Source organism: Python bivittatus, unplaced genomic scaffold (assembly GCF_059951505.1).
Source record: "Python bivittatus isolate LINGU-HERP-01145 unplaced genomic scaffold, Pbiv_v1 ctg000480_np1212, whole genome shotgun sequence".
Classification (NCBI taxonomy): domain Eukaryota; kingdom Metazoa; phylum Chordata; class Lepidosauria; order Squamata; family Pythonidae; genus Python; species Python bivittatus.
The window spans coordinates 84,576,801-84,599,052 of record NW_028277075.1 but is presented as its reverse complement, the minus strand read 5'-3'; the positions used below and the strand labels follow the sequence as shown (position 1 = coordinate 84,599,052).

The 22,252-nt window shown below is 37.1% G+C and overlaps 1 protein-coding gene across 5 annotated transcripts in view; it reads right to left on the bottom strand.

The window, feature by feature from the left end:
* The window catches only part of KALRN (kalirin RhoGEF kinase), a 543,871-nt gene that overhangs the window by 22,169 nt on the left and 499,450 nt on the right, over positions 1-22,252 (bottom strand). For 2 of the 5 annotated variants that reach the window (XM_088146450.1, XM_088146449.1), the window contains exons 42-48: positions 21,994-22,086; positions 20,537-20,587; positions 19,415-19,492; positions 17,673-17,858; positions 15,332-15,503; positions 13,760-14,001; positions 11,347-12,507 (exon numbers count right to left, since the gene is read on the bottom strand). In XM_088146450.1, coding sequence (XP_088002576.1) covers positions 12,256-12,507; positions 13,760-14,001; positions 15,332-15,503; positions 17,673-17,858; positions 19,415-19,492; positions 20,537-20,587; positions 21,994-22,086 — 1,074 coding nt within the window. In that variant the 3' untranslated portion in view covers positions 11,347-12,255. Of the gene's footprint in view, positions 1-1,263; positions 1,324-7,557; positions 7,682-11,346; positions 12,508-13,759; positions 14,002-15,331; positions 15,504-17,672; positions 17,859-19,414; positions 19,493-20,536; positions 20,588-21,993; positions 22,087-22,252 lie in introns of those variants that run through there. The other 3 variants (XM_088146453.1, XM_088146451.1, XM_088146452.1) reach the window with 3 other exon arrangements.

The window sequence follows — 22,252 nt, the reverse complement described above, 5'->3', positions numbered from 1 at the left end:
AATACATTAAATATTAGAATTATGCACATTGTTTGAAAGAAGTGCTTTACAATGCACAAGAATGTGTGGAAAGCACTTTTCAGATCCGTAAAGCAGCTGCATCTTTCTCTGGGTTTTATAGATATGAATAGAGGCGCTTTGTATATGCTCCTGAGCGTTGCGAAGTGCCTCTTTGGAAAGATTTGCAGAACCCCATTAAATATGAGTGAGATCTATGTAGAGTAAGTGCTCTATGGTTGTATCAAACATGCTAACTATGAAGATGTAATATTAATGATTTTTTTTCCAAAGGTTTTGAGAACATTAGAAACATTTTTATATTTTTTTCCAGTAACAAGAGCTTGTAGCTCTTCATCTCTAAGCTCAGACAGATGCTTGATTTTTAAAACAGATTTGCTCAGTGATGGGTTGTCATCTGGAAGGTCCTTTCCATTCCTCTCATTTTTGTGTTTTCATCTATGTGCTTTCATATTTTAATTTTCTTTGCATACTTTTTATCCAACTATTTTCAATGGAAAGGTGGGATATTAATACATGAAGCACATAGTCTTCTAAAAGTGGTTAAATAACTAAACATTCAGTATCTAGTACCAGAACTCAGGGATTCCTAAGAAAGCTTTAACTACTGTATGTATGTCTTCCTATAGGACTGGCTTTTAGAGTGTTTATGCTTAGTACTCATTTACTGTTAGCAACTGCATTTCACTAGTACTGCAAATGCTTCTGATTGCTTTTGCCCTCTTTTTTGTTTTTAATACTGAAGAATCATGGCTCCCTATCAACCGCAGAAGAATCAAAATTCTAAGTAACAGATGTTCCCCATTACATATTATTTAGCATATTAGCATATAAGACTGTCCAATTCAAAGTTGGATCAGTGAAACCAAGATAGAGCAAAGCTGCTATATTCTTAACAATTGAGATATTAATTGTATATATTGGTGTCTTAGTCTACAGTGGAGGTTCCAGATTCTTTTATAGAATCTGTGACATGTTCAGAACTAGCCCAAGACAATTTGGTATCTTATATGTAACTATCCCATTGATGTAGACGGATGTTGTTAAATTAGATCAGTGATAATTTGCTGCCTAGGATCTTCTGTCTGGGACAGGCACCCCACTCTGCATCTATAGTACAGTCACCCCTTAGTTTACAGTACAGACACTGAATTTTATAGATACTATTTAAAAACAGGCATACAATTCTCTGGGGAAGGTAGTATTGGGTACAGGAGAGGGAGGATAGAAAGGATCATGGTCTACCTCCATGCTAGTGTTGGGGTCAAGGTCATCACATTCTGACTCTTCTGAACTGTTTGTCTCCTTTTGAGCAGCATGGAGAAAAAAGAACAGAGTTTTGATCAGCAGAGAGATTAAAGGCAGAAGAATAGCAGAGCAATTAAGAGCAACATAGAAATGGCCACCAATAACTTAAATACTTTCCAAACAGAAAGTCACTAGAATGCAAGCAATATACATTGGGCAAAATAAAATAAAGCGGTCTTTAAGTAATTTAGGAAGAATGTGTTAATGGAAGCAGCAGTATGAAACACTACCTCTGCTATACCAGCTTCCCAATTTGGGAGGGCCCTTGCAGCCTGGCCAGCAAAATTATATCTAAATAGATTTAGCATCCAATTCTGGCACTTACTTTAAATAGGAATTCTGGAGAAGTCAAGGGCCTAGCGCTTCACTCAATCTTCTGGGGTGCCCTTTTTTAGAATTTCAGCTATTTGACACCTTTGTGTATTAAATACCAATCATTAAAAAATATAACATCCTAAATCTGTAAGTAGCTTGAATAGCCCAGAATTCTGAAGTGAAGCCAGCTTTAAAAATCTGAATGTCATTTTCTGATTTTGTATTTCTCGACCTCCACTTAGAGAAATGTAAGCGCACAGCAGAAGGTAGCACACTTGCTATGGCATTTAAGGACATCCTTACTCCATTCACTCAATGGAGTAGATTGTTTGAGGAGGGGAATGGCCACCAAACTTATCTTACCCGTGTTCTATCAGTGTTGACAGACTTGATCATCCTTTGGCAGAACACACACAACACAACACCAAGACAGGCACACCTGGATCTTAAATTTGGGTCCCCTCCCCCCAAAGACACTGATAGGAGACTTCATTCATAAAATGAGGTCTCTTCAATCACTGTAAATGCTTATCAGACTTGTGTATGTAAAGGAATGGAGGCATGATCTAACGTATTACCTGCTCAAAAGAGGATTTACTCTTGTAGTACTTGGTTAACTGGATAAAATTGGTTTTTAGCTTTATTTTAGGGGTATGCAGTCCAAGTTTAAAATCTTTTGCATTAAAATAGCTGTTCTGAGCATTTTGTGTTAGAAAAATGTATGCCTAGTTTACTTGACTTTATTAAGTAGGTGGGAGAGCAGTCCACACTGACTGCTGTCAGCAGCTGGAGAAAGATTGGCTAAGCTGTGATTTGTAAACGATTTTTGAAAACATTACACCATCTCTATATGAAAAGAATGGTTATATTCTCTTAAAAATTAAGCTCTTGAACAATTTTCCTGCAGACTGGGTAGCATGGTAGCAACTGTGTGCAAATAATTTATAGGCCTTGAAGTAAAAAAAAAACAAGGGAGCAAAATACTTTTCCCCCCTTGTTTCCTATGAATAGAACACAGGAGAACATTCAGTTTTGCTCCATCATAGCCTAGAATGGTTACGCCATTTTTGTTTGGTTTGGTTAGAACACAGCTCAGAACAGTAAAATAAAACATTTCAGAAAAGGCTGTGTTGTTCTAAGCTTGAAACAAAAAAGTGTTTCCTGTGTTGCGCATACCTCACTTATTATTATTATTATTTTTTAGCAAAAATCACTTATCAAAATTAACTTTAAGAAATAGTAACAAAGAGTTTTGTGGCATCTTATGATATGTAATTTAATGGACTAGAATCCATTTCATCAGATGGAAGTAGTATCTTGAACTGCAATTATGCATAATATAGTGGAGGTAGGGACATAAATAGAAGTCGGTGAGAAACAAAGTGCAATAAAGTAAAGGTGATGGATTTCATCCAGCAAAGCTCCAGAAGACCTTTTCCAGTGACAGAATGGTCAAGGAAGCAATTTTTACTAATTCTCTGCTCCACTGAAATTTTTCCAGGTACCTTTGATTACACAATGCCGGGTCACCCGAAAGCATGCCTTCTATGTAGCAGTGCCTGCCCTCTGGAATGAGGTTCCCCCCAAGATCCAAATGGCCCTCTTCTGCTGTTGTTTAGAAAAGCCGTGACAACCTGGCTCTTCACCCAGACCTTTGGTGAGGAAGAGACCTCTCACTTCATTCCATCTGGTCTGTTGCACTTGCCATCTTTTATTTATTTTATTGTAATTTCTTTGTTGATTGTAAGCTGCCTAAAGTTGTTGAGAGTTGGGCAGCATACTGATTAGATAGATAGATAGATAGATAGATAGATAGATAGATAGATAGATAGATAGATAGACAGACAGACAGACAGACAGACAGACAGACAGATAGATGGATAGATGATCCACAAAAGTCTGTTTCAAAGGCTTAGAGGGCCTCTGATCTAGCAGGCTCTAGAAGTGGTAGGAATTTGCAAACCAACCAACCAACCAAATCCCAACCTCCCTTTTCCCACATTTTATCAGCAAGAGCAATTTGAGGAAATTTCTGCCAATGAAAGAAAATTCTCAATCCAGTCCATTCAAAATTACTTTATTAATACTGACCAATTACAAGACTGCTTTATCTACAATAAAACAACACATTTACCTCTCTGAACTTTCAATCTTGGTAGATCTCTTGTTCTCAATTCATGCCAGAATAATATGGGTTTGACTTGCAAACCAAACTTGCCGAAATTATTTTTTAAAAATCTGGATACTACAAGTGGATAATACTTTATTACTTTTTACTTTAATATTAATTTAATATTTAACATAATTGCTTAGTATTATATGCTATGTGGGATCTTAAAAGCCGAATGATCAGAATAATACGTACTGTATTTTGAAATAAATGGGATTAAATATGACTCAACCTCCAGACATGGGATTAAATAAAACATCCTCTACGTAGAAAGGATAACTTTATATTTAGGGTTAGGAAAAACCTTCCAAAAGCTTATATGCTGTTTTAGTTTGCTGACACAGTATTTAGTACTTAGATCTACAGTACCTAAATATAAGTGCATGCAATTTTGTGTCCTTGGAGCAATATTGTTAAGAAGAGGAGAATACAAATAAGAAGCTGAAATTAAAGATCTCTTAATGTTTCTGCTGAAAAATTTAATCTTAAACTAGAATTTTAAGGGAAAAAAAACTAACATGAAAGACAGTGCTATCAATCAAAGAAGAGTATTTCTGCAAAGAATGAATAAGTTTAAATTTACTAGAACTCTTAGCTGGATTTTAATATCATATTTTGATAAATCAAATTAATTTTTTTCAACATTATAATCTTGGTTTAAATCAGAAGTGTGATTTTAATGGTATGCAATAAAGTGAAATGATGAAAAGCACTAACGATTCATAATATTTTCCTGTTGATAAATATTTTCCATCTCTATGGAACTATAAATGTCTATTTGTTGTTATACTATACTGTTCAGATTGCATAAAATAGAGTTCCTCTATCTTTCATAGTTACATGGAAGAATTCTGCCAGAATGGGAAATGTTGCAACTGCAAGAATTCTATCTTCTCCCCAGCTATGAAAGATACAAAAGTTATATCCCAGTTTATAGCAATTACAACAAATAGAAATAAACATAAACAGAGGTTACTAACTTTTGTTACTTCCATGAAACAATGCAAACACAAACCTGGGAAAGATTAATTAAAAGAAAAAGTAAAACACTTTTGTTATAAGAACACAAGTTTAAATTTACAACATCCTGCTATTTGATTTTTGTCCACAAAACAGGAAAGCTGAATTTTATTCCTGAAATTCAATTTGTTCAAATGGAACTGATTATTTTGGATAAGAACTTTCTGTGGCACAGAAACTGAGATGTGCTTAATTTTAGAACAGGATCTAAGGGGTGGGGGTGGGTGGGGAGGAGAGAAAAATAAAATATACGGATAGGTTCTATTTGTACCACACTGTCCCAGATAGTAAGTTCCTGTCTTAAAAAACCACCTTGGCACCAAAAACAAATAGAACAATTCATTAAAAATTTGAGAAAGTTTATAAAAGAAATAGACATATATAGATGCCTAAATAGCATCTGCATTGACCTAGAAGATCCTGAGAATATGGGCAAAGGATGGATAACTTGAAATAATAGTTTGATTGCCTCATTCATTCCTAGTGAATCCTATAGTTTTTTTAAATGACCAATTAAGAATTGAGCCTTAACTGCCTGATCTAAGTAACTGTTGAAATTAATGCAAGAAGATCTTTTGGGCTATGACAGCTGGTTTCAGTGCTTTTAGGTTCTTTATTCAGTATAATTTACGGCAAGAGAAAGTGTGAAAAATTGAATTTTTGTGAAAGTCACAATGGACAAATTTTACTCTGTTTCTTAAGAATCGTAGATCAACCTCTCTCCCCATGTGAATCTGTACAAACTTCCAGAAAGGTAGCAGGTAATTTGACTATAGTTTTATACTGAATTTAGTTCTAATATGCATTTTTACAGTTCACTTGAAATCTGCGGATCTATCATAGTAGGTCCTTAACTGGGCATTCCTTATCTTTCCTTCTTCTATAGCATGGACTACCTCTCACAGTAGGAACTATGGAGCTGACAATATTTACAGACTGTGTTCACACAGTACATTAAATCTGTGCCAAACTACTTTATGACTTAACATATGTCAATCTAGGCATGGTTGAATATGCTGTAATACTCATATAACGTGCTAAACCAAATCAAACAAATCGTATTAAAGCTTTGTACAATGTGTGGACTTATCACTAGGGCCAATCACACAACCTATAAAATTCTGCTGGACAGTTAAGAGTTATAATCAGATTCCCTTATTGCATCTAAAGATGACCACAGAACCTTTTTTGGGTGGTGGTGGTGGTAATGTCCTTCATGCTAACTAAGGGTTTATCACTCTTGTTTTATCCCAACTTTGACCTCATTCATGAATAGTTGTATTTCCTGGATTGAAGTAGCTATTGAATGTAACTCATGTGCTCTTTAAATTTTACAATTGCACAAGACAGATTTATGCTAATTACATAAAACAATGTACATCAATTCTGCAGAGATAGGGAGAAGGAAAAGCTGCAAGTTTCCACATCCAGACCTCATGAAAGTTTGCAAAGGGTGGTGGTGATTATAACTGTGGTTGTTGTTGTTGATTCCAAATCAATCCACCGCAGGATGAAGGCCTCTTCACTGACTGTTATGGGCTGTAAACCATCACATTGGTCCAGTGCAGATTGATAGATGGATTGTTTTGTACTTCCCAGTCTAGGGCTGAGTGTGTGCCACTGGCCCCAAATCATCTAACTGGCTTCCATGCTAAGGGAGCACTAGAACGTGGGTTTTCCTGCTTCTAGTCCACACTTAATCACTGTGCCACACTAGTTCTCTTTCAAAGGTATATCAAACTATAGATACAAACTTGTTTAATGAAGAATCGCCAAGTTTTGGCTTTACCATAAACAAACATAAGTTTAATGGAAATAGACATCAGTCATAGCAGTGATGTCTTCTGTATCTGTTAGTTGCCATCAATTGCTTCTAACTAAATGAGTTGGGGACAGCAGCAGGACAAACAAAAAGTTAGATGTCCCTGCTCCTACCTCTTTTAAGGGGGCTGTACGCTGGAAGCTATTTGGACTGTTCCTACAGAGGAGATATAATTCCAGGAGTGACATTCAAAAGTCAGGAGAAAGAACCAGAACACTGTATATCCAGCTCAGAGCCAAAAAAGGGAAAAATAGGAGTAAGATGCACATTTTCTTTCTCACCTCCAATTCTTAGGGAAGAGACAAGAAAGCAAAGGCTGTGGTATGAATGTTATAGTGGCTTCCCTAAGATGGGAAGCTCTGTAAGGCCTGGGACCCTATAGTGCAATCTGAAGATCTTAGACAAAGGAGCCCCACCAAATCGCTTGCCTGTGCTACATTGTCATGGCTTACCGTTCCCCAAGTTTTCTCTTATCAGAAAATGATGAGAACATATTTACAATTGGTCTGGTTTAGGCTGCATGCTTTGGTTCCATTCCAGGGAAAGTTTTGCCCAATTCTTGTGAGCTTTTACCAGATGCTACAATCAACTACTGAAAGTGAAGTACTTCCCGCCCCTGGGCATATATACATGCATGCACGCATACAGGCACACACATACACTCGCTCTACTTACAGTTCTGGATGCCAGAGGTGAGGAGGAAAAGCTGTGCTGTATCCTGCATGCAAACGCCGGCCAGAAAGGCTACTACTACCAAAAAGTAAAAGAAATTAAAAATAAAAGCAAAAAAAGGAAAAACAAAAACAAAAGCCAGATGTCACCCCCTGTCCACAGAGAGGATGTTGCAGGGGGAGTGAGGATGAGAAGCAGTAGGCAGCGAACAGCTTCAGATGGCCTTACTCACTTTAACAGAGACTTTGTTGCTCAGAATATCCTTGGGTTTACGTAGGCCATTGGCTTCAGTTTTGCCACTGCTCTCCTTTTCCGCCCGCTTTCTCATGCGCAGGGTATGCCATGAACATGACTTCCTGTTATACCAAAAAATGCACTAATCAAATAGCAGGTCTTAGTAGGAAGAGGAAGGGATGTGGAAAGGCAAGGAGCATACATGTTCTTGATCTCTGCAGCTCTTCCCAAAGAGATGGAAGCCACGTGCAGTATCTCTACTTGAGTATACACATTCAAATCTGAAATTCAAACTATTCTAAAACAGTTATTCCTGTCATTTGGAAAAACAAGAACCCAAGATTTGCGTATGAAAAGCAGATTGTATAGGTAAGATTTGCAACATGCAAAGATTTAGTAGTAGATACAAATACTTCAAGCAGCAAGAAATATTGAAATAGAAAGATAAGTCTATGTGCCACCAATATGGATATACAGTTCCATATTCCAAAGTTCAATGCCACATTCCAACACATAAGTTAAACTGCCATTTGATTAGAGTAACAGAATTAACTATTTCCTGGAACAAGCTTCATTATACTTAAACTTCCTGGTGTTTTACTCTGCCTGCATTTTATCAGCCCAGCTACAACGGTGTTTTGCCAAACGAAAAAACCCTCTAAATAGAGAATTGACTGTATTCATATCATGCCATAGTAACAGTCAAATAGTTTTACTATTGCTAGTAAAAAAAATTTCTTTGGGATGGGGAAGTAGAAGAAAGAAAGCAACATGAAAAGTAAAGTAGAAAATGCTGAATTTAGTTAATCAAAACAAGTACGTGAAAACATTTATTTATAAACAGGATGATTAGGATCTTTGTTATGCACGTGATTTTACTTTTTAGCAGAAATTTTATTATTCTCCAGGTTCCAAATATATCTGTAGGCTTGGGAAGAGCACTGAAATGAAATGAAAGACTGAAATGAAAGAGTTAGTAGCCTGCAATTTTGCCTTCTTCATCCAGGACCGGAATGATCCCAGCTATAGTGTCTTGACATAATATACAAAGAAAAGGTGTTTCTATGTACTATATTAAAGGTGTCACAAAAGTAGCATAATACTATTATAAGCAGTAAGCATGCAAAATAGGCAATAAAAGTTTATGCATATGTACATAGGATCTGTGATTAGAACAGTATACAAATGTACATGAATTTTAAAAAACAAACGAACAAACCACCTTCTGGAGAGACTCAACAGTGCCTCTAGTGAAAATGAATGATCAAATGAGGGTTTGTTGCAATTTGTTCCAATTGTGCAACACTGCACAACTACGTTTAGGCCAAAGGCTGCACTAAGCTTTTGAATGGTGTGCTGGGTCCTGTTCTTCTAGAAGTAGACAGAGTCAGGGCAAGAATTACATCTAATCTTAAATCAATTAAGTGCAATTAATTAATTATAGTCCCCCATTGTCAGCCCCACTATGTGGACCAAACCAAGAAATCAACTGCACACGAAGACCAAAACTACTTTTATTAGCATTGGCTATAGTGACAGAATCTTGCAAGTCTGACTGTGCTTTACTCCTCGCCCCCTTTTAATTCATGTGCATTAGGGAGGTGTCTGCCTGAGTCACTTGTGCATACCTTCTTCTTGATTTGGACTTAAGCCATGTTTTTCCCCTTGTCACTTTGGTAACGGATCTGGGCTATTTTGGTCAAGGTCATCTTCCTTACTCTCTACCATTTATGTGATAATTGCCAGATTAAAAACCTTAATTCAGTAATAGTTTTTAGAGCAGCTCTGGGACCTGCAGTCATGGTTTCAGAGGGCTCCATATAACCCTAGAGTTTTTAGGCATGGACCTCAGTAAGACTGCTTTCATTATATCTTTCATTGGACTAAGTGCAATGCAATATTAAGAAAATATTTGCTCCAGTATGGTACGTGAAGCTACACCATCTCAAGACTAAGTTTGCTTAAATTTTAGCCAGCAGCTACTTATGGGTTGTGTTGGTACTTCAAGAAATGTCTCTAAAGGGACTTTTTTAGATTCTTATTGAACAAGCAATATATAGAGATGGATTTATACCTTGTGATGTTTACCTACTTTAGACTTCTTTGCATTTTCAATATGTACATTCACTGAATGAGTGGAGTTGTATAATCTCACTCTTCCCCTGCTTTTCCAGCAGCAGCTCTGTAAATATATACAACTACAGCTGTGATCCTGTTCCTTTCACATGCAGTGAATGTGTGTACTAGAAGTATTTAAGGAAGGCTTTTGATAACAGATCTCATAAAAATATTTTAAGATTACAGCTGAGTTCAATATCCACCTAAGTATGAAAATCCAGTGGGAAGAATGAAAATATCATTAAAGAAAGACAGGTGAAATAAGATGGATCTAGAGTCCTTGCTTAATGGACTCTCTTTCTCTCCAAATTTGTAATGGCAGTGAGGAGGGAAAAAATTTCACTTTTTTGTATATATTCAGATCAGGCCCCATCTCTGAAATAGGGTGCACAAATTATAACACTATAACACCATTCTTCAATAATGTGAAATCTTCATCTAACAGCTGTAGGTAATAGATACGTGCAAATCTGCAAATAATTTCATGGGCTTTTTAAAAAGTTCAACTGAAAAAATCATCATAATCCAAGACATTTGAGCAATGTTTTAGTTCAGTTTGGTAACACAGGAAACACATCAACAGCCTTAATTTTTACACTGTCAAATCTCCTTGCCCCCCATTTCTACTTCTATTTCTCATGTATTCCTATGTGTGTGCCTTGTCTCTCTATTTGATCCTTTGTACATGTTTCAATGCATTTCACATCTATCTCTTCTTTCACCATCTTTGGCACTCATTTTTCCTCCCTGGTAAGTCATGGTTTATTTTCACAGGTTCAGTGTTTGCCTTGTCAATGGCATTACCATGTAGCAGCTTTATTCCTGAAATGTTGCTGCTGTAAATGTCACAATTCTCTGCACCAGGACATTAGGGGGCTTAGATGAAGCCACTGCTGTGCAGGAGTAAGATTTTTAAGCCAACTGCCATCATATACAAAGCAGTCCTAAACAGACCAACTACGGGAGCAATTAGTGCCCCATCTTACCTTTCTCAGTAACTGTTTATTGGGCTGTTACTGAAGTGTAAGCAGCTGCCAGCTCAGCCCAATTACACCAAACTGGCAAGACTCAGCCTCAGAAGTTCCCCAATGATCATTTCAGTGATTCCTCAGTATTATCCTATGAATGGAGGGCCAAAATATTTCACACATTGAGAGTTTCTACTGACCCTCATGGGGTGTGCAACTGACTAGATCATATAATTCTGCAACTGTCAGACCACTCTTATTAACACATTATTAATCATTAATGCAGAAATGATTAGGCCCTGCTTCAAAGGCACATTCTCTTTTTCTTCCTGGTCTTTAATCATGGGTATCACTGATTCTTCCTTCTTATCAAATTTTGTCCTTGGTTAAAAGAGAAATCCTGTTCGGGGTTGAACTTGGTTAGTATCTATGAAAAAGCAAGAGTAAACAATGGCTAAGGCCATATATGCAACTCATATAGCCTCTTCCCTGCTGTAATTATGGTACAGTTCTTAGGATCACAGCTTCAGGCCTAGCTGATTTGTTGCAAGGAACATAGTATAGTATTTCAGCATTTAAACCACAATATTGAAACATTTACTGCTGGGAACGTCAAGCTCTGGTGAATTTGTGTGAGAAAACTAATACTGGTTTGACAACTGCAGATGTAAAAAACAACAACAGTTTTTATGGAAAAGGATTGTACCTTTTGTATTTAATATCAAAAAACATTTTCTTGCATTTAGTCATTTCAAATTAACAAAATGACAAAAAAATTGGAAAGAGTATTTCACATTTCATTAAATTAGGAACAAAACATAGAAAGAAAAAAAGAACTAAAGAGGGACAGAAATTGGTCCTTTTATAATCTTTTCAAAACATGCTCATAGTGAAAATTTATTTTACATATTTAAAATAGTACATTTAAAATTATTAGTTACATTACAGGTACAATGATGAACATTGCGACTATCCATAATATTGCACAATCTGACTTCAAATATGGGTTTTTTTAAATAGTGCAAAATACTTTTTACAGGAAGGTACTGCAAAAGGGATTTATCAAACAAAAAAAAATTTATACAAAATATGTGAACAGAAAAAAACCAAAATGAAAATGTTACAAACTGTACAAGAAATTGCCATAGACAACATAAAATATCTTCCTTGAGAAGCAGGACTCAATCCAGTACAGAAGGGCAATGTTTTGCTTTTTGTTTTTTCTCTCTCTCACACACATATATACACACACACCCTCTCATATTCACATATGTATGTATGTGTCTACACACATACACACACATGTTATTTAAACACAAGATAAATAGAAATCCAGTCCAATTAGGTCCATAATTAGGAAAAGATGGAAAACATAAACCATGCTTTTTAAACTGTTTATGGATTTTAATTATTTATAAATTATGGGGGGGAGACACAAAAAACCAACAAAAAACCAACTATCCCAAGATGGATACCCCATGCTGTGTTATCAAGCATAGTTTGTTCCAATGGCACTGAAGATCTAAGAAAAAAGTAGGAAAATCCTACCATTTGTGTTTAATTTTTCCTCAAAAATCCACATACTGCTCCCTGGGAATCCAACACAGCACTTACTTTATGCTTCCGTCGCTATTATCTGTAGTTGATTTAGTGAGGGGAGCCAAGATATTCCCTGGGATCCATCCTTCCGCTGCTGGTGAGTGGTCATTGGCAGGCTGGTACACAAGGAACATGTTCTGCTGGTTAATGGCAAGTACTTGGACCACTTCACCCTGGTTGACAGAGATTTCATTCTCCTTTAATGCATAGTAATCTTTGATGACCACCATAGAAGAGGTTCCATTGCACCCCCCCAAGTCATTCTGAAGAGGAAACATAGAGAACAACAAGAAGGTAGCTGTGACATAATGTTAAGTTTTCATCAGCATCATCTATACAGTGCCTTCCAGCACAAGGGCAATTAACAGGCTATACAAATGACCCCTTAAAAACTGAAACAGTATTTTGTCTATTGATACAAGATAAGCTACTGACGCTAATTTTTTTAGTACATTAAGAGTGCCACAAATCAGGCTGAAAAAACAAACGGGGAATAAAAATCCCACTGAAATCAATGGAATCAAGACAATTTTGCTTGGACACACATTAAAATTGAGCAGTATAGTAGCAATTTCAGAATAAAAGGCCTAGTATGAAAGCAATATTGCACTCTCAAATCACAAATCAAGAAAGAGTTGCTCTCTTTCTGACCATATGTTCCATTAAAAAGATGTCCCAAGCTTGTTTGTTTTTTAATTGCCTGGAAACCATTCAAGTACTAGCATTATCAGAGGGCACAAAAGAAAGGTCATTGAAGAACTAGGGCTACCTTTTTATCCTTGCAGCTCAAGCAAATCAGATGAGGTGGTGAAGTCCAAACTGGCAAAATCTAAAGCAAATTACAATACAACGTTGGCTTGAACATGCAAGCCACTGGGTTTCATGCCCCTTATTTATAACCTTTCCAGTTGATCAAAGCTGAAGTCCTCATCTGCTCTAGCACTTTGGGAAGCAAAGTACATGAATTCCCAACAGTTTATTGCATAAATGCACATCTAGAGAACCACAGAAGGGAACAATAATTTTGAAGGGAAAATGGGAGGTTGGGAAAATGGTTAGGCAACCTTTCCTTATATCTCCTCTTCAAAAGGGACAGCCTAAAATTATAAAGGCTTCAGTAAACATGTGTTTAATGATTGATGCCTAATGACAGGTAGATTTTTGTTCCCCTTTTAGCAGTTTTCCTTCATTCTGTCATTCAGGTAAGAAGTTTTTCCTTAACATCCCACTGTATTTTCGCTATTAAGAAACCCACACATTTCTTGATTTAATGATGACCATGCAGAGAATACATTATATATTTACTGAACAGCCTGGCACATGTAACAAGCTTATTTAGTTTGGTTTTGGCAGACCGTGCTATGTGAAGCCAACTACTGTGATTTGTAAACCATGTCATATGGATTGGTGCATTATACAAGCCTAGCCAAATATGGATTATTCAAGAAACAATGGTTTACTGTGCCTCAACTACTCAATAGCTAGCCAAATGTAGAATGGAAGTGGTTACATTACCTTGCTCTGTTCATATTTGTCCCCAGGCTGGTGCTGTTCATGCCCTGTGTTACCATTGGAGGTAGATATCTTCAGAGGTGGAAGAGATGGGTTGCGCAGTGTAGCCTTCGAAGTTTTATCAGATCCTACAGGGCCTGAGGAATAGGGTCTGGTGATGGGCTGAGGTGCCCGGCTGGTCTGGGGTCTCATTACAGCTGAGCTGCTGCTTTCTTTGCGCTGATACTCTATAGGAGACTGTAATGCTACAACAGAATATGATGTGTTAGAGCAGGCCTCCCTATCTATCACATCCTGTTTGTCCCCAAAGGACAAAGGAGTAGACACCCCCCCAAAACCACTTCAATTGTGCATTCACTAACTATTGTACACATATATAGAAATCTGCATCACATGATTGTGATACATTTTAAATTTGTTGTGTAGGTCTGCTCAATAGTATCACTGCATGGAATGTGAAGTTTAGAATCCTATGTGAAACTTCTCAAGGAAAAGTATGTTGCACTACTTTAAGCCAATATTTTATAAAACTTAGAAGGGGTCCCTTCCAAATGAGGAAGAAATCGTATCAAAGTCATGCTAGTACTGAATGAGGAGATATGTGGCAGAGATGCAGGGTGAAGACCTCTATCAGGAGAAATGAAAAAGTTCTGTCATTTTCCCTACATACTCCTGGCTGAAGTTAAAATGAATTAATCATTGTTCTATAGCTAAGTGGCTATTTAAAACTCTATGCAGATAATCATCCAATGAAGAGATGGTCACCTGTAATATTGAAAGAAAGGGATAACCACTATTTCTCCATTGGCTTTTCTTGGACTTCTGATCAAATTCAGAATTGTTAAGCAGCACCCACAGCAAGCCATAATGACGCCACATATACATTGATATCATCATGCAAATGGCACAACTTACGTACTTGCAGCAGATGTTGACATACAAGTACATAATGGCAGCATTTCCATGATAATATTGTCCTACATTGAGCATGAAACTGAGCAAACTCAGGGAGGCAGTGAAGGACTGGAAGGCCTGGCGCAATATGGTTCATGGGGTCACGAAGAGTCGGACACGACTTAACGACTAAACAACAACAACATTGTCCTACATATGACACTGTTTATTCTCCCCCCTCCCCCATGCCCAGTGAAGTGTTAAAAAATTCTTTCACTGTTTGGCAGTTATCAAGAAGTTATAAATTCGTTAACTGTTTATACTTACTTGCACTATAAGTATATTCCTATGTGAATGCAGCCAATCTATTAGAGATAGTAGTGTACTATCTAAGATAAAATGTACTCCACTAGTACTAAGATATCAACAAAGTCAACAATCTGCTAGGTTTCAATTTAGTTTTTAATCTGTAACATGGATAGTTCTTTAATATATATTTGGCTCTTTTCTAGTCATGTTCCATATAAAGATGAAGACACCAATAGCTCAGTATGGATGACAGATATGAAAGAGGGCTCTATGATTGATATCAGGTTGGAAATGAAGTAAGTTTCAATCAAAACTTTACAGCCGACTGCAAAGTTCTTGGGCTTTATTTCAACACAGTAACAAAATACCTACCATTTAAGAAGTCCCTCTGTGTGTCAAGTACTTGATTGATATCCTGTACCCAAGCTTGTTGGATTTCAGGATTGGCAGACTGCAAAATGAACCTTTCTGATGTTTCCCGATTCATGAGAGCAAATTTACAAGGATCGTTGTCCACATTCTCCTCAAGTATTAGGTATGTCATCTGCAAATAGCCAGGAAAAACTTAATAACTGCAGAGGGACATGGAAAGGATCATGCTGAAATTGGCTACACAGCAGTGAACTCAAAGGTACCCCTTCAATTGCAGCCTATAAGAGGAGCAGCAGGTTTGCCTCTCCAGATAATTTCTTATCTGGGAGCTACATTATGGATGCAATTTCTTCAAGTGCTCTGCCAAATATATTCAACTTTTGAATTATCTTTGTGAGCTTCCTTTAAAAAGAAAGGCAAGACAATAACATGTAATCGCTATATAATTCGCACAGAACACACTGTTTACATGAATATCTTCTGAAACAGCTTTTCAGTTGTCTTGCAGTACATATGAGCATCAACAGAGCCATGAATTTCGCTAGGAAGAAAACTAGAATCCCATTTGCTCAGTTATGTGATTTTGAGAATTTTATCTGCTGGCTAAAGTTTTCAGTCATTTTTTAAAACTTTCAGGTATGATTTTGTATATATTTACACATAAGTTTTATTTTTCTAGCTGCATGCAAGAATAAGATAGCTTTCTTGTAGCCTTGTTGTCTGGGCTGAGAAATCACCTGAAACAACAGTGTGGTAATGGAAAATTATGGTACATCTATTCTAAAGCCTCTTTTTCCCTTGAGGGATCACTGTTTTCAGATTCAAATGGTAAAGGCCCACATTCACCATGTTTGTATCCTGATCTAGTGCCATATATTAATGCAATGTGTAACTGTGGGAAATCTGCGCAGAATCTGAAAAATCATGTATGTTCTACCACTGTTTACTGGATGATGAATCTTGAGTAGCACAATTGCTGAAAGTCATCCTGTAATGATAGTATAGTCAAGATGGGAAGTTTAAAATTAAGTTATTTGGTTATTCAGAGTTGTCCAGCTATGTAGGTGTGCAGAACAGAGCTTTTCAAATATATGAAGTTGGTGAGGCAGGAACCAGTGCTGCTTAAACCTGGACATAATCACTGTTTAAACAAGGAGCAGATGCATTCCAGTCTCAAGGCTGGGAAAAGAATGGCCAAGAGTCCATTAACGTGAAAGGGTGGGACAAACAAACTTGGGTTTGAGTTTCTGGAAGAACAGAGATTTATAGCTGAGCTTGGCCTGAAGTGTGACATAATGCTTGCAAAAACCTCCCAGGACATTGGTAAAGGTAGATAAAATATTTCAAAACCGATTTTCAGTTTTGAAGCTACACCCACTGAAAAAAAATTTAATAGATATAGCTCAGTAGTACAAGAAACTGCAGTCACTTGTGCTTATAAAAGCAGTCAAAGAGAATACAGAGAGGTAATAGCATCAAGCAATTGGACTGGGGAGGGAGTCACGCACTGCATTAAGTCATCCAGATAGTAAAGCACCAGGGAAAATCCCTGTAGACCTCCTCCCCCAAAAGCCTTCCCTAAAATGGCTTTTCCTGCAGAGCTCATGTCACACATATACCAAAGAGTTCAACCTTCTATTGTTTTCATATCTAAACAGTCATTTCCATTTTGGTTTCCCCTATGCAAACATATAAGAACACGTGATGTGGCACAAAGACAAAACGAGCCCACATGTACTATAACTTTTTCTTAGCTAAGCTTCAGTTGAAGCTATTCAGACAAATTAACAGTACACTAGAAGCACAGAACTAGAAAGGTGTTGATGATCCCCTTCGTTTGACTTTCTGAAGTGAAAAAGGAGAAACCAATTTTACTTCATTTGGTGTGTCTCTTTTGTGTCCCATCACTACGCTTCAAACCTGGTCCCAGGCAGCCTGTTGACCAGTGGAGAGCACGGCTCCGCCTTCAGCTCTCCCTTGCCGGAAGGGAAAAGGCAGCCTCATGACTCCCTTTCTCCTCCCATGGAAGAATGGTCACATGCTCAGTTTTACTGCAACAGGAGCAAATATGGAAATGATTTCCATTCTTTCCTGGAGGAAGGTTCCCTCTTTCACCTGGGGAAGCAGGTTAAAAAGCTTTGTTTTGGCTGCCTTTCACAACAAAAAGGTCACAGAAAGGTGAAGTCAGTTGGTGGGCAGGCAGTTATATGTAGCCCTCGCCCGCCTCAAGGCCTGCCCTGGCACATGACCTGTCCTGGGGCTGTAAAAAGTTGTCTGGCCTTGATCTAATGGGCCAGAAATTATTTAAAGAAGCAAGCTGGTAGCCTTATCAATTTCTTACCTTTATGCTCCGCTTAAACAGGTACCCAGGTGTTAAAGAGCCTTTCCTAAGTAGTTCACTAAAGATGACTATTTGCTCAAAGAGGAAAACTCTGCGTTCCTTTGGCCGAGACAACCCTCCAGAGTCCTGCTCTGTGACATAGAACGTATCCTGTTGCAACAATTTCCCTTGGGCTGCCAGCTTGCCCTAAGACAGGTTAAGAAATCGAGGTAAACATAAATTGAACGGATGCAGGAAAATAATTTAGTTAGTTCATTAATCACTATGCAATAGATTGTACCTGGGACAACTTATATAAAGAAAAATGAACTCAAACAAAAGTCCAGTAAAACACACACGCATGAAATTAGCACAAAAATATTTCAAATGAGCAGAGACGGGCTAATATGAAGCAGACGACAATCACTAATGGATTTAATAACTTTCACAGAAATAGAAGCACTTTAAGATTAAACAGCAAGAATATATAGCTGTTTAAAAAGCTTCTAGAATAAATGCCCTAAAATGACATTAGTATAGGTAACAGATGGACATCCTCTAATTGGAGGTATGGGACAAGGGACACTACTTTATTATGTGCGTGAGGGTGCTTCAAGCAGGACCTCTGTTAACAATCTCAGAGCACAAATATGAATACGTGGGAAGAAATAATCCTTTGGATCCTGTGGGCCCCCCCCCAAAGGTGAAAATTGTAGTGTCAATTAGGGTTTGTGTATTATCAGATGGAGAAGAACTTAGTCTACATCACCACAGCGTCCAGTCACAGATTCAACTCTCTCTAGCCTGGCACCTTCTCAGTGTGTGGAAGTAAAGTTCCTATAGTTCCCAATTAATTGATTTGCAAGCTGCTCTATTATTAACGTCTTCCACATTGAATTTTAACACTTAAATTTAATTTAAAGTTTTAAAAGAAAGTTTGAAGGTGTTTATCTGTTGTGAGATTGATTTATTGCTCACAGGGCGTGGGAGGAAACGGTTGAATCCTCTAGTCATCGCTATACACAGCCAAGAGATGGCACTACAGAAATTATTTCAGCTTTTGTGTTTTGATCTCTTAATTGCCAGAATGGTAAGACAGGTTGCAACAGCGCTGTTTCTTATACTTGGATTAAGGGTGGACAATAGAGGCGAATATGTGTAGCTCTGGGTTGAACTGTGGAGTCCTTGGGGTTCTTGGAGCTTGGTTCTTTTCTTGCAAACATTTCATTATCCAGCTAGGTAAAGGGTGGACACCAGGTGAGATGCCTCCTGTAATATTTAGTGGCCACAAACAACCTGCTACCACAAAGCAAAATGGGATCAGGGAGGTTTGAGACCTTCGGCCTACCACGCCTGGGGACTCCAGCATTCATAAACCTAAAAAAACCAGTCTGCTTTAATGAACAGCAGAGAGGAGGAGCTCTGTTCTTCAGAAACATTTTCAAAGCCTGCAATCCTACTAGTATTATATATATATATATATAATTATATATATAAAATAAAATAGTATTATATATATATATATATATATATATATATATATATATATATATATATAAAATACTAATACTAGTATTAGTATGTAGTATTTTCTATACTACAGTGTTAGAGGACAGCTCCCAATATCCCCACTGCTAATGGCTGGAACTGTTGTTCAAGGTTGGGGAGAGGCTGTTATATCATCTTAAAGCTTTCGACAAGCCTCAATCACTTCTACAAGAAAAAAGGCAACTGGCATTACTGCGTAAGAAATGGAGCGATACCTCAAAGCCCTGCAGGCGTCCCAGATTCATCATGTCATTGCAGCGCTTAGGAACAAGGCACATCAGCTCTACAGCTTTCTGTAAAAGAGAGGGAACAGAATAAATATGGGAAAGGATAAAAGACTGTCTGGTCCCGTTCTACTCTGACTAGGGCCACACATGGATCAACCCTTCCATACAGGCTAGAATCAGAAAATGGATATATTATGAAGAGATGGCCATTCCTCAAATTGACTTTTGAAAAAATGCAGCTTTCATCTGATCAAAATCCACTGATTACTTGAAAGAGCTTAGATAACATTTTGTTTGGAAAACAGACATTCTCAGAAACTGGTGGGTAACCATAACCTCATGCTTTGTTAGGAGATTGTCCACTTGCCAAGAAAAGAGTTAGGAAGGAAGGGGAAGAGAAGAGTTGGGGTATAGTAGGAACAAGAGTGGGGGAGGCTAAAGAAGCTGGCAGGATCATCTTCACCAAGTTTGACTTCTGGAAAATTAATGTCATGCCACTATGACAACGCTTTTGTAAACAGGCCAGCCTCTTCTTGGTAGTTATTTTATGAGAGCATGTACAATCTGCTTTCAACATTCTAATTGCATCCATCAAATCAAAAAGGTCAGAGCCCCTTCTTCTAAAATAAGAATACCAGATTATATAGTGATATAATTTGCTGCTCAAAAATACAAGCTTTATTCACTCATTTAAGTTTTAATTTACATATTTCATTTATCATTACTAAAAATAAATGCAACACAAAATAAGCATTTCAAGAATAAAGAAACAAGGACCTTAACTTCCTGTTTAATGATTTTAAAATTTATATTTGATTCATTATGTGCCATCAAGTTCTTGTAGTTTCTTAGCGACCACACAGATAGATTTTCTCCATAACAATTTGTCCCTAACCTGGTCTTTCAGGTAAAATTTATATAGAATTATATAAATTATATGATTATAATTTATAATCATATAGTATTGCTTGTTTTATATAAAACATATGTTCTTATTTGCATTCTTCCAATTTGTTCAATGAAAAATATCCAAATGACTTATAACTTAAACGTTTTTTTAAAAAGTATATCAATTACAAAACAGAATAAAAGGTAACAGATAAACTGTACCTCTGTCTCTGAGCACTCCAATCCAGCCTTTTCGCTGTATTTCAGGAAATCCTATGGGAAAGAATATCATTCTTTAAAAATGATTTACATTTAAATCCACTTTTAAAGATGAATAGCACTGTTTGTCTTCTTGCAGGATTATCTGGAATTCTACTTAAAACTATTTTATGTACAATACATACCATCCTGACGATATACTGAATAACATTTATGATTAAAATTAGATACTTGGTTTAGATTATGACACTCCATGTGCAATACAAGTCAGAGAAATAGCTTTGACTGTTAGCGTAATTGGCCATAGCCTTTCTTCTGTAAAAGAGATAGCTAACTCCAACGGAGAGGGAGGTTGAGAGTTGCAATTTTTTATATTAAAAATGTTGATATCCAGCCTAAGAACCATTAGAATTCTGAAATTCAGAGATGTAAAGGGGAGAGAGAGAGAGAGAGAGAGAGAGAGAGAGAGAAAGAGTTCCATAAAAGGGATGCCACCATCTTGATGGTGAAGACTTGATCCTAAATGACATTTACCTTGTGTGATTAAATAGGGGCACACTGATAAAGATTATAGCATCTAGCTACATTCATGTAGCAGTCACAGGCCATAAAGCTTTACTAGAATTATAAAAAACTTTCTATATGAATCCTTGTATGTGTACACTCTTAAAAAGTACACAGCCAAAGCCAGTAATTACCTAAATTTTATAACTGGTTCCAACAATAATTCATCATGATTGCCCACCAGGTGTTGGTAAGATTGCCTACACAGGCATGTATGCACATACAAAATACTTGGACTGCCTGGAGTCGGATGCAGGCTCAGCACCAGGACCAGCATGAAACACTCAGGAAGCAGTCCAGCAAATATCAAAAAATTTAACAGTTGATTTGCAAAAATTGGAGCAAACTGGCTAGTTAATACCGCTAGCTAAAACATGTAAACACAATATAAATTATACTTGGCTCACTGATGAATTTTTGGTATAAATCATATTTGCCAAACATTTTATGCAACCCTTTAGAACAGACAGAAAGCTATAGTTACTGTTTGTGCAACTATTTTAAATAGACCTTTTTAAGTCTATATATGTCTACACAGTATGTCTATAATACAAAATGCATTATTTTACAAATCATATTACAATCCAGGTATGTTATGTATTAATTAGGGCAAAGTAGTAACAGAAACTTAGGAATAAAAGCCTGTGTTATCTTCCAGCTTTAGCTGGAAAGCATCCTGCCAAACAACAACCTTATGAGTTTGCACACTTTACAAACCACTTCCTGAGCTTGTGAATAGCCTTAATGTAGCACACACCAAAAGGCATTGCACACATCCAGGGAATACTTTGATTTCACTTGCTAATAACTGTTTTTGTCTTTTGTGTTACGGATGGTACAGCTCTTTGGCTCTTATTATTTTGTTCTATATATGTATGGCTTTTGGTATATTTTACCTTGAGAAGCAACTGGTACTTGGTAATTCTTTGAATGGGCTTGATTAAGAAGTCGCTGAGAGTTAACCGCTGATTTATTTCTTGTTGCACCTCCTATAAAATGAAAGAAGGAGACATCATTGTTGAGAGAAAATAATTAATTTCTCCTTTGCTTTTTTCCACGGAACTCAAGAGAGCATATATGGGGTCCAATCAGGGCACTGAGCACATTTACAGTTTCTCAGATTCTGCAGGCTTTTTATGTTGTGCCTACAAAAAT